Source organism: Helicoverpa armigera, chromosome 24, assembly GCF_030705265.1.
Source record: "Helicoverpa armigera isolate CAAS_96S chromosome 24, ASM3070526v1, whole genome shotgun sequence".
NCBI lineage: Eukaryota > Metazoa > Arthropoda > Insecta > Lepidoptera > Noctuidae > Helicoverpa > Helicoverpa armigera.
In genome coordinates this window covers 6,426,750-6,440,320 of record NC_087143.1, presented here as the reverse complement: position 1 = coordinate 6,440,320, position 13,571 = coordinate 6,426,750, and the positions used below count along the sequence as shown (strand labels likewise).

General features: G+C 31.4%; 1 protein-coding gene across 1 annotated transcript in view; it reads left to right on the top strand.

Moving 5' to 3' along the window:
* LOC110382298 (meiosis-specific coiled-coil domain-containing protein MEIOC) overlaps window positions 1-13,568 on the top strand; it is a 32,027-nt gene extending 18,459 nt beyond the window's left edge. Inside the window, exon 10 of the mRNA XM_064041300.1 lies at window positions 451-13,568. Coding sequence (XP_063897370.1) covers window positions 451-672 — 222 coding nt within the window. The 3' untranslated portion in view covers window positions 673-13,568. The remainder of the gene's footprint in view (window positions 1-450) is intronic.
* The last annotated feature ends 3 nt before the right edge of the window (window positions 13,569-13,571 follow it).

Here is a 13,571-nt window from a genome sequence, read left to right as displayed (position 1 = left end):
CTGCCTAGCCTTTTCTCAACATAGGGGTCAGCTTTCAGTCTCACCGAATATAGCTGAGTATCTCTTCAACCCAGTTACCTGTACAACAATAAATAAAAATTAAAAAAAAAAACAATATCCCTTAGTTAGACTGACATAAGACATACTGAGGTATGGCATTACTATCTTACAATCTGGTCTCTCATCTTGTGGGAGGGTAAGAGAAGCAACTATGAGAGGCACTTTCGCATTTGTAACTAACAAGTCAATCGCACTATTTCCAGCGTATATGCTCGGCTGTACATATAAATGAGCTTCACGTATTTTGATAAAATTGTTAGATAAATACCACCTCTATACTCTACTTTTAAAACACATCAAACCTTAAACAGTATTCCGTACTTCAGACTAGAAACAATACTATAAGACCGCTCGAATTAATAAATTAACAACAAAATCCAAATCTTTCAGGATAAACCTCCCGCCGAAGCACAAACAAAGCCTGAAACCAAAAACGAAGCGGCTAAAACCGCCTCAAAACAGACTGAAAAGCCCGACAAATCTCAACAACGCCGTACTCAGAACTATAGGAAAGTACGAAGCGATTTCTATCAGAAAAACCAGAGGTATGACACTAGGTTCATGCATAACCGACACCCCTACCATTATTTGGCTACTGGACCTATTAATTAAGGTGGTTTTTTGGACCTTATTTGAGTGGGAAATGGGTTGAAAATTTATTGATTCAATTACTTGGAAAATTAAGAAAATATCCTAATTTCCTTAAAAATAATGTTGATTTTACTGGGCTTAGCACAAAAAGTTGATTATGTTTCAAAATTACATGATTCGATCAAGTCCACATGGACTTTCAATTTCTATATTTTGTACTTAAAATGTTACATTAAGTTGCTACTCGGACAAAAAGGTCATATATTATCGTGATTTTAGCATGTAAAAAAATATATACACTCTTTTGCAAAAAAAACGGGCACCTATGCGAAATCTTAGTTTTAAGGACTTTACGTGTATGTCAAAGGGTTTTAATGATTGTAGTATGTTTCTAGCATCAAAAGAGTTAGCCAAGCATGCGTGAGAGTGTATTCTAAATTTGAATTTTGTACAATTGCTAAGAAATTGGTTAAACCTAGTTTTGGACTAATTGCTGGCAGAAAGTTCGTCGGTGTTTTGAAAAGTTTTTGAAGTGATTTTCAGGAAAATGATAATGCAGTTTTAATTAATGATTAATGTACTTTTTTGTTAGATCAAAACATTTTTGAAAAACTATGCGTATTTGAAAAAAAATCACCTGCTCTAAATGGGCTATACTGATGATTGATGGCAATGTTAAGAGTTTCGGTATTTTAGTGTAAAGCGTTCTATTGTTTAGATATTGTACCCACGTGTTTTAAAATATCGCTTTTTCATAAATAAACACTAATTAGAAGAGTATCAGTACTTTGAGCTACGACAAAACCAATTTAAAGTAAGCAGTGCCCATCACAACTCGTCTCCTATCGGACTTCGACATTTTTAAAAGTCTTGAAATTCTGCAAAATACAGAAAATAGCGCATAGACTGTGAGCACGAGGTCTTAAGGTCTCGTAATCACAGATTTTTAAACAACCTCGTCTCTTGGGAAACTCTGTAGACCTCAGAAGATCTATGAGTCTGAGCGTTCAAATAGCGCGTTTTTATCCCACGGACATTTTATTAAATAAACTTGCCTACACCGAGATTTTCGGGCATCTGCAGCACTATCCTGCTTAAATCATAACAATAATTGGCTATCTGCTCATTTCTTAAGAAACATACGTTTGGCCAATAAGTTTGAATTCTTGACTCCCTTTCAGCTAAATCGTCGTTTAGTAACCCGATACCTATGGAGTTATCGAGAGCTTCAACGAGGCAATAATTTGACTTTTTAGATAGGTTTAATCCTCCTCCTCAATTTTCATGTGGTTAATTTTAACATTTATCACAAAATTTGGTATTTTTTAAATGTCAAAGTCCGATAGGAGACGGGTTGTGATCGGCACTGCTTACTTTAAATTGGTTTTGTCGCAACCAAAGGTACTGATACTCTTCTAAATAGTGTTTATTTATGAAAAAGCGATATTTTAAAACACGTGGGTACAATATCTAAACAATAGAACGCTTTACACTAAAATACCGAAACTCTTAACATTGCCATCAATCATCAGTATAGCCCATTTAAAGCAGGTGATTTTTTTTCAAATACGCATAGTTTTTCAAAAATGTTTTGATCTAACAAAAAAGTACATTAATCATTAATTAAAACTGCATTATCATTTTCCTGAAAATCACTTCAAAAACTTTTCAAAACACCGACGAACTTTCTGCCAGCAATTAGTCCAAAACAAGGTTTAACCAATTTCTTAGCAATTGCACAAAATTCAAATGTAGAATACACTCTCACGCATGCTTGGCTATATTTTTGATGCTAGAAACATACTAAAATAATTGAAACCCTTTGAAATACACGTAAAGTCCTTAAAACTAAGATTTCGCATAGGTGCCCGTTTTTTTTGCAAAAGAGTTTATATTATGTCTTCAATTAAAACCAGACTTTCTTGACACTCAAATAAGGTTCGATATAACATACAGAATTTACGTCAATGATGTGATTAAAACCTTACACAATACAAAATGTAACAAGTCTGTATACACCTTAAAATGCTTAAAATCTATAAATGTATTTATAAAATTCTGAAATATGTCATAGACTGAAAGTTGCACATGAAATTATCAAAAAGAGTTTTAATTAGAAATATATTCTCTATGACGGTAACTCAAAACTGCCATGTTTAAAATTACGCTTAAAATGTTCAAAGAAAGAAGTAGATATATAATACATCTATAGTTTTTAATATGCATTTTATGGTGTACTTCAAAGTTGACGAAAACATATATAATTTGAACATTTTCAAATCTCATGCTTCGCTCAATTTTCTGAAACTAACAGTCGGACTAAAAGCCTATTTTAACATTTAATTAATTTCTATACTTTACGCTCAAATATCGTCACATTGCTATGCTCAGTTTTGTTTATTTTAAAAGCTCTATTATATATGTTTTACTCAACTTTTAAACAGATAAGCAAAAATATGTTCTGTAACAATTTTACTAAGGTTGAAATCACCATTTTAAAACGCTCTATAGCCAATTTAGCAAAAGCATTTTTATCATGTATGATATTAATCAACTAAAGTATGGAATATAGTTTGACAAATAATGCTATAATCATATTAAATGTTGATTATATTATAATAGGTGAAGTTTTTAAAATATATCGGTGTCTAGATTTTAAATCTGTGTGCTTGGTACCCTGTAGTTTTCCTAAAAGCAGTTATCGAATTATGAGCTTATAAATGTACCCTACTGATCTTTAGACCAATTTTCTCTTATGCCATTTACAAAGTTTTAATTACCTATATTTCATACTTTAGTTGGCAACACTGGTTATGCAAAGAATGTTGCTATCATAATGATATCATATCAGCATACAAATATTGTAGGGATAAAGAGTAACACTTTTTATTATTGCACTTACTATGCATTTATGGGCTCCTGGTACTTTTGAGGTATATTTTAATTCTTATAAGCCTAAATATTACCCAAAGATGGACATTTGTAACTTTCTAAGCTTAATTTTGTCATAAAAAATGTCTGTATGCACAATCTTTTTGTACTTTCATAGATTTCAAAAATTACCGTTTTAACTGTGCAAAATCTCCAAAGATATACCTTAAAATGTATCGCAAAGCCAACACAATTCTAAAAAGTGTACTCGGACAAAGACTAAAACAGGTATATAGAGACCACGGTTATTCTACGAGTTAAATAAATAATAACTACATAAATTATTACTCTGTGTGTAGGTTAAATATTGCCAGTATCAGAATTGCGTTATTTATTCATCGTGCTTAGCCGGATTAATGTTTAAAGTATTATAAAAAGGGGTGTTAATTTGGCCGCTGCGGACACTTGCCAAAATATATACGGTGTGAGCGAAGGCCTTGAAACTTTGATTTGAAAAGTGAGGTTGTCGATTTTGCATTAGGAACGGTAGATCGCTTTTTAAATTAAATGTTCTAGATGCGTTAGTATAGGTGTAGTACGCGTGCAAGCAAAGTCGTCGAATCGAATAATAATAATTCAAAATTTTGATTGGAAGTCTACATTCAATACAAAAAAATATTCAAGGATTTTTTAATATCGAACCAGAAGTTTCGTTATTTCCAATCTTGACACACTTAAAGCAGTTTCTAGTCACACATAAAAAACAAAGTATTTTATGAATATAAAATTGTTTGAATTGTCGTTAGTTGTTCGCTCACACCGACCTCAAGAGCCCTTTGAAAATGTGATGTTCTACGTTATTACTAGTTGACACTATTTTAATACATATATCACTTTCGTGCGATAACAAGAAGTATATGAAATGAAGTTATGAACTATTAGCGTATAAGTGTACCACTTTTTATTTATTTAATTGAGAAAAAAAATATAAAAAACAATGAATTTAAATTCGAATGAATTTGTATAGTTGATAGTTAGTGCTTATTCGGATGTTGGGACGTACTGAATCGATTTTTAGGGTGGTACATCGATATCGATAAATGTTGAAATATAATTTACGCCCATTACAGCTTGGTATTTAAATAATTGCTTAACAACGTAAGGGGTGTACATTTATTTTTGGCAGTATCGATATATCGATGTTTTCACTTTACTTGAATGAGGTTGAAAAGCTTCATAAGACGGATCGGCTAGTTTTCGTCAATTCTTTATAAATTTTAATTTGTACTGTAGCATTTTAACCCTTAACTCACTGCTACGGTGCAAGGAAACGTTATTATTAGTAAAATATATGCACCTGTGTTCTTATAGTAAATGTACGGCCAAAATGAATTGACTCGCTGAAATAGTCAGTTCAGATATAATATTAGTTTTATATATTTTTCATTAGTCATATTTTGCGTGGACGCTCAGAATCACTAAAGGATTAAAAGCTTTATGTAAATCCGGATTCCTTCGCGGAATATATAGTTACAATAATATTTCGTACAGTGCACAAACTGCTCAGGCAGATATTAACCAAAATGATAGGGTAACATGAAATCTTCCATCTTTAGTTTTTTAGTATGTAAGAACAAATATTAGTTATTTAAATATTATTTTTCACATTATTATTTGTTTAAATATAAGTAATGCCGGTTTCTGAATCGCTTTGTATACTCTTAATGAAATGAGATGATGAAATCAAATAAGGTTTGTTGTCCAGTAAAATATATCTTCGCTTCCAGAAACCGGGTGTTACGTTTAAAGATTTATTTAATCAATTACGAAATGGCTATAGATTTTTTATTAGTATTCGTTGATTGTAGTGCCTTTCTATATAAATGTGCATGCATTTTAAGTCCTATGCAGTGTTGTACAAGCATTCGATAAGTTGTTTGAAAAACCGTTGATTTTTTCATAGTTTTTTTTTAGTTATACCTTACTCGTGATGCATTTCCGTGTGCAATAAGCTTTATTTATTTTTTAACGCACTCGTAGTGCTGGTCGTCAAGTGGGGTTGGTTTGAAGAAAGAATATCGATAAAATAATTAAAGGACAAAATACTCAGTGAATTTATGAGACGTAAAGTCTAGACAATATTCAGATTTCAATTCTTGTTTGCAAATTTGTGAGTTGAACGCCTAAAATTGCTCTCGTAAATACTTTGACCCAAGTGACTATTTATAGAGAACCCAACCGACCCCTATCGTAAATGCTTCCAATAAATTGATATATTTAACGGATATTAGTACAATCGATTCGCACTTAGCGTTTATAGCATGTAGTCAAAGATATTCTTGTTCTTAAAGAAAAATATTTAGCACAATATTATAAAAAAAAATGTTTAGTTTTTTAGCGAGTTAGTAGATAGAATAATTATTTCACGTCCTATCGAAAAAAAGCTAACTATATTTATGACTTAGAAAAAGGATTTTTTACTTCACTGTTTTCCGATGTTGCCATATAGTAACTATTTACCTCAAATCACTGTCTTGCAATGTAGAAAATTTTCTATATTTTATTTTCTTATTTCGTGCGCAAACTGAAGGTACTAAGTGTCATTGCTGTTTAAAAAGTTTATTATTTGTTAGATGAATTCTTTAAGTCTTGGCTACACTGAAATGCGATGCTATAATATGCGACGCTATGAAATTTTTAAATAAAAAATAATAATAATGAAATGAATTTCGCTATTTAATGAATTATTTATAAAAAGAAATGAAATATTTATGTTGATTATATTTTAGGAAATTAAATGAACTTTAAATCTCAGTTGAAAATATAAACTGGGTGGTTGATTTTCGTTTGTGCAATGATAAAAATTATTTACACATGTGCAATATGGTCGTGCGATAAAAAGTCGCATTATATCGCTTCGCCTCGCATATTCACTGTAGCCGACACTTTATTTATTTAGTTTTAAATTGGACAAATGAATTTATTTACATAGTTCACTATTTATGTAGACAATCGTACGAAAGGCTATGAGTTTCTAGAATATTCTTAGGAAAGAGAAACTAAAGTGCCACAGCTAGCTTCTTTTAAAATTAAATTTAACGCTTGGGGCGTTGTTTTGATACAAGATTGTAAGAATTAGACGAAATTAAAATTATAAAGGGAATTGATATTGTTATGAATATAATTATGACCAACTAGGTCAGTTGAATTATTGTAAGTATTGAACAAAAGCTACAAGACATCTCTTTATGAGACAAAAAGTAAGTAAAAAGAGTGCAAATGTGAAGGCGAGGATTTAGTAAAATCTTTTGAGAGCTAAAAACAAAATTACACATCTTATAGTGGAGTCTAGTACTCCGTGATGTTATACTTCATTAATGATGATTGATAAACATTTTCAATTTAAATCGTCTTGTTTTAATTTTAATATTGGCCTATAAAAATAATAGTTGTTCACATTTGAATGGCTGTGACACTCAACGCCCCGATGCGACTTGCCCAATTTGTTTTAGCTCAATAAACAGTTACCTTCCGTCCATATAATATTGGAATTTTTCATAGCATAAGCCTTCCTTACTGCATTTTACGAACCAATCTCCAAAAACAAGCTTTTTCTCATTATTTTCTTCCTTCAAGGGTAAACGCTAAATATTACGTAAAAAAAACATATAAAATATGATTTCAGAATTTCAATGACCAACGCTTATAACAGCATATCTTTAAGAATATTGTGTGATATAACCTATAATTATATTTAAAAAATAATAATGTCCTTAGTCCTTAACGTGAGAAAAAATTGAAAAAAAAAAAAGAAAAGATTAATGAATTATACCAAATCTATGGAGTACTTAATTAAAGCCAACGCTTATGGTAAGGGTGTAACGAGGGAATTCCTAAATTTTATCAGTAATTCGTCCTGCAGCTCTTCCTTGTGTCATCTGCTAGTTATATTCTATTCTGTGGAGTAATGATAGGCACAGTGGGTTAAAACGACGTTAATGTTGGAAAAAAATATTAACAGCCTTTTTATTAATGAATTTAAGGGATATTTCAGGATGATAAACATCAAATCATGCATAGCTTATGTCGAGATTTTTATTAGTGTTGCTGTCTAAATTACCGTCTTAAATTGTTAATGCACTTTTCATCGGCCTTGGCTGCCCCCAATTTTTTTTGGGATCAGATTACATTGCAGCCTTAAAGCCTGAAATTTTAAAAGTTAAAAGTATCGACCTAAAAAGTGAGTAAAAATAAATATGTACTTTATACACAATGTACAACTTTATAAAATGAAACACAACATTATGAGTAAAAAATATTTCAGAATTATATGCACTTAAATTCCGTCGATCTTGCCCATTGGTCTTCCCATTGCAATGGAGTATACAAAACGGTGCTAGATTGCTCTATGAAATAAATGTTAAAAGAATATAAATAGCAGGTAACATCGTCTAATATAGTAATATACTCAATTGTCGCTTGAAATAATTTTAACTATACGTAAAGTTTGAGTATTTTACTATAAACGCCTGGGCTAAGAATATTTTTCTAGAGAATCTTTGCCTTGACTGTACAGCTTATAAATAAATTGTGAAAAAAAAACAATATATACAAGCAAATGATCTAAATTGATGCATCGACTTTTGGCTCTGTCATTTAAATTATTTACTAGAAATTGTAAACTTGGAAAATGTCTGTTAAGACCTTTTAATATTTTTCTCATAGCATGATAATGATATATTTGATGGAAGTCAAGGCATTCTTTTTCTAAAAAGATATTTGTCGAAACCCAGGCTCGCCAATGTACGCATTAAACCTAAGATACCTAACAAACGCTAGATTTTTGTAGGTAGTATAAAATATGCATGAATATTCATAATAGCGTTATTTGTTTTGTTTATTATTTAGTCAATGTTTAGATGAATTGAGATTTTAGTGAATAGACATGTTCGCAAATATTTTCGTACGTATATCGATGTTTGTATCGGTGCACCTTATTCAGTGTTTTATGGACATATTGCCTTTTTGAAATAATTTTTTAATTAATATGTCTTTGAGGCACATTGATACGTTAGACTTAAAGGGCGTATGAGCCAATTTTTCGCGAAATCCTTGTGTGAAGCAGCTGAGCAATTTCGATAAAAATATTGTAGACGTGTGAAGTGTGCCTACGTTATTAACACGACGATAAATGATTGTTATAGTGTAAGTGACATTGGCGCTTACGCCTTTTAAGCCAAGTATCACAAACGACGTATACAATTTGTATGTAAGAAATAAAATCATCAAGAAGGCAATATGTCGTAAAAACATTATAATTAAAGAAACACTAGGTTCGACAGTTGCTCGGTATTTTAAGTATTGCTCAAATCCTTTTTATTATAGGGAAAATCGCTTTTATTGAAACTAGCTTTTCCAGCATTTTATATGGCCTAAACATATCCGCGATCCCCTTTACTTATAAGTTTTAAAATTGTCAGCTAGACCTGTTTACACTCGATTTTAGTGAATACAGTTTTCGTCAAATATGCAACGTTTTTGTGGTGATAGTGTGAACGGGTGGTAAGATAGTCCAAAAATATGACCAAAGTGTAGCTTGACCGAAGCGACCGTTGCCCCAGTGTTTCTAAGGAGGTACTCAAAGATTTCCCCTCAAGGTTTCGCTCCTAAAATCCTGAATGTACAAATCGTGTGTCACATCACGTTAGAGAATTCAGCTAGATATGTTTATTTTTTTAGAAAACGTGTAGTCACACCATTAGCAAGACTGGATAATGGTTCTCTTAATTTTATTCTATAGCTTCGCGGTCAGGTCTCGACTCGGTTACCTTAACAATAATTCCCGAGTTTTTAATATTTAAGTTTTTTTTTTATTAACAAATGTTCCTCGAATTTTAAACGCCGTGTTTGTAAGCGACGGTTTGCTAGGTCGCATTTATCGTTATGACAGGTTGTCGCATATTTATTCGGTTAGATTTTCGGTTGTGGTCAGACTTTGACACTCATAACGCTTCAGTGTCTCGGTGTCCTGAGTAATTTTATGTGAATGTGGATCAATCTTAGAGCTTTATCAAATTTGATAATAATTTACGGATGAATATTTATAAAAAATGAAAAAAAATAATAACCGAACAAGGAAAAAAAACTCGGTAGGAAAACATAAAACTCACTGTTTAGATAGATATTCCTGCAAAATTGTGTAATGTGTAGTTGGTTTTTTATCTATTTTAAATGATGCTAGTTGTGTAGTGTTCGATATCTGAGCCTTGCGTTTAGGTGACGATAGGCATAGGTGGATGGTCCTAAAGCTTATAGTACGAATCTGATAGTTACATGTTTTAATATAACCGTATAATGAATCCTCGTTTAGATGAAAAATGTAACTATTTAGCATAATAATCGGTGTGTCAGTCCTTTCTTAGGTGATGGATAGTTATACGGACGTTATAGCCCTGTGACCGCATGCGGGGACACTCAATACTCTTAAATTAAACATTTCTTATTAAAAGAGTTTTAATCACTTTTTGACACTGTGGATTCGTAGTTCCGTTGGGTGTGAAGCTATAATGGGATGTTTCTTTTTTAATATTAGTTGCAAATGATAGTATTTTATAGTTGAATGAGTGTGGACAATAACGGTGGTTAGTCCTATTAGGTAGTTTATTGTGATATGTTTGAGCCAGTCTACGGACGCGAACGGTCAACCACCATTTTAATCTTACTCTAATAGATTCTTAAGTTTAACATTGCTTCTACGAGGTTTGCCGTAACACGTAGGCAGATTGTTTTTTTTTCTATTGGGTATTTAGTGGATTTGATATTTTGAGCCATTGTTTAGTGTGCATAGTCTACTAATATTTTTGCTACTCGTCAATACGCGCGTACAGTGAATAGTTCTGTCCAATTTATAGGAATGGCATCATGAATTTTATACTTGAGGACCAAATCTGGTTTTTTTGTATTCAATTGTGAGTTGAATAAAAAAAATATGGTAATAAATAAATAAAAAAAATATTGAAAAAAAAAAACGGAAAAAATACAGGATTTATTTTGCCAGTTCCTCGTAAATGTAAGTGAGAATTTCTAAAATATTTTTCTAGTTGATAAGTGTTGGTGAATTAATTTTTTACATATTTTAGGTAATTGGTGTGCGTACACAAGTATTAAAAAGCAAAGGTTTTTGAGCACGGGGAGAAATTGTTTTTTTATTTTTTCTCTTTCCTTTATTCTGTGAGGAATTGATGCGCCACTTGGATTTGTTAGGGCATACGTAATTGTATAGATTGTAATGTGGTGCTAAACACTACTTGTCGACACCAATAAGTATATTTTATTATAATTTAAGTTTTAAGTGACAGTGTTTTATTCAGTTAAACAAGACAAATGTAATGGGATATTTTGTATTAAGTCATTATTTGTTCAGTGTTTGAAATCTCACTACATTTAGTCCGATTACAGTGAACGTCGATTTTCAAATGATTTTGCCATAAGAATGTATTATTAATACCAAAATGAGCCTTTGTACGGTACCCGGTCTCGCATACAAGACGAGAGAACGCTTGACATATTCAATGCAACTATTTTTATTTAGCATTTCCTCAAACACTGCCACTGTGAAAATGCCCATTATTAACTGCATTCTGTTTTTATTATCATTGTTCTTGTTATATTTTTGTTGTTTTTAGCAAAGCTTTGTAGGCGCGAACACTATTATAATAATATTTAAAGAAAAAAACAGAATGATGATCGCTAGTCTTTATCTCATGTATAACTTTGGATCTGTCCGTATAAATGAAAAAAAAAATAATAGGTGTTTTTTAAGATACTTAATGAATATATATTAATGGATACAAAATATTACTGTCTGTGGTGAATATCGAATTTTATGAGCTTATTAAAACTTAATTCCGTGGTATTGGTATCGCGATGGAAACGTATTGTGGTGTGCTAATGTATACTTTGATAATGCACGTCTCTGTTTAAGACGTCACCTTAACCAAATGTTTGTACGAAACAGTATAAAAAAAAAACTCAAAAAAAAACTCCATACATATGAGTCAGTCCAATTTTAAAATGTAATGTAATGTTTTTTTTATACTGTTTTGTATAATAATGTTGGTATTACGCACATTTTGAATGTAACTCAAATAGCTTTAAGTATATTGAGAAATATATGAGTGTATGTTTATCCAAATGTTAGCTTTGTCTTATAGAAAAATGCACACTGAAAAATTTTCATAGGAGAGTTGACACCATGTTTTTAACTGTAATAAATTGAGTATAACTCGTAACAATATCTTTCCTATGGAGAATTTCTTATCATGTTTCCACGTAACAATTTAAATACGTATATTGAATGTCCAACCATAATTATTAATAAGTCCTCAAATATGTAAACTATTTTATGATTGGCTCATTTTTGTACTTGCTTATAAAAAGAAATCATTCGACCTTTTTTAAGTACCTCAAAAACGAAAAACGTCGAATGTTTAGATGTAATTTTATTTTTTTATAAAAATGGCCGCTTCTTATAAGTAGGGTAGTTGAGACGCGCATTATCGAAAAGCGGGTAAAACACTAATTTTTCAAAAAAAGTTTGTAACGAAGCTATTGTATTACATAAGATGCCAAGTTAGCTCGCATTGGACCAAGGATAAAATAAGATTAGCTCACATCACATGCTAACGGTACCTTTAGCATTTTACATAGATGGTTTAAAATAAAATATTTTGAAGATGTCTCCTCTTTCTTCATGTTAGAATGTATACATACAGTAATTTTGTGATTAAATGTTAGATTAACGCGGCATGATCAAGCGACTGACTGATTTTAGGGCAGGTACTTGGCGCGGCGGTTGTCGCAAGGTCTGCTCTTACGCAGTATTATAATGTGGGTAGTTATGTGCAGGAAATTCTACGGTAGAAAATTGAGGGTATGAAGTGACAACGATGGATATGTAGGAGTAAGTCTTCGATATAATATGACCAAAGCATATCTGTTTAGAATACAGGATTTGAATGAGTGTATCGGGAAGCGATTTGATTGGTTGATTGTTATTTATGATTTTATGTATGGTTAAATTGACATGTTACAGCATTTTTTGTTAAAAAAAACGTGTGATTTTTTGTTGTTGTTATTAGAAAGAGACAAAATTACAGTAGAATAGTCATGGCGTCCTTCAAGCTTTAAACAGAGAGACAAAAGTTCTCAAATATACTTGATATATTTCACTAATAAACTCGTCTTCAATGTTATTCACATCCTTATTAAAAAGTGGGTAGTTGTAATCTTACATTGTTAAATCTTTTGCTCTCTGTGAAAAGTAGATAAACCGGCCAAGTGCTAATCGGAATCGCACAAAGGGTTCCGTACTATGATTTAGAAAATGAGCAAAAAAAATCACGTTTGTTGTATGGGAGCCCCCCAAAATATTTATTCTATTTTAGTTTTCAAACAGTATATTTTGTTGTTATTGCGGCAACAGAAATACATCATTTGTGAAAATTTCAACTCTCTAAACTATCATGGTTCATGAGACAGACGGACGGACAGAGGAGCGAAAACAATAGGGTCCCGTTTTACCCTTTTTGTACGGAACCCTAAAAAGTACCACGTTGGGCGCCAATTAAAAACAAATGAACTTCACTTATGAATTGACAAATCGAATTTTATTTAATGAATTGACACTACACAATGACATATATTATTATTTAGCTTTATAGTGATAATTGATTGCACATGACTACCCCCAAATAATAATGTAGAGAAAATAAAATATCCATTAGGCGTATCGGTGTTATGAAACTAGTTCACAATTTATATATTATTAAAAAATAAAATAGTTTACTATGCCAACTGTCTTGTTCAAATGTTGTGAAAATATAAGTGTTAAATGTTGTCCTCCTATCAACATAGGATATTGTTTATATCTGGGTATTTAGTAGTTAATGCTAGATGCATTCTTGATTTTTTCATACTAATGTTTTGTTACTGTTTTGGCACTGTATTAATTACCTTCTGACAAAAATATATAATGAATAAAATGTTTT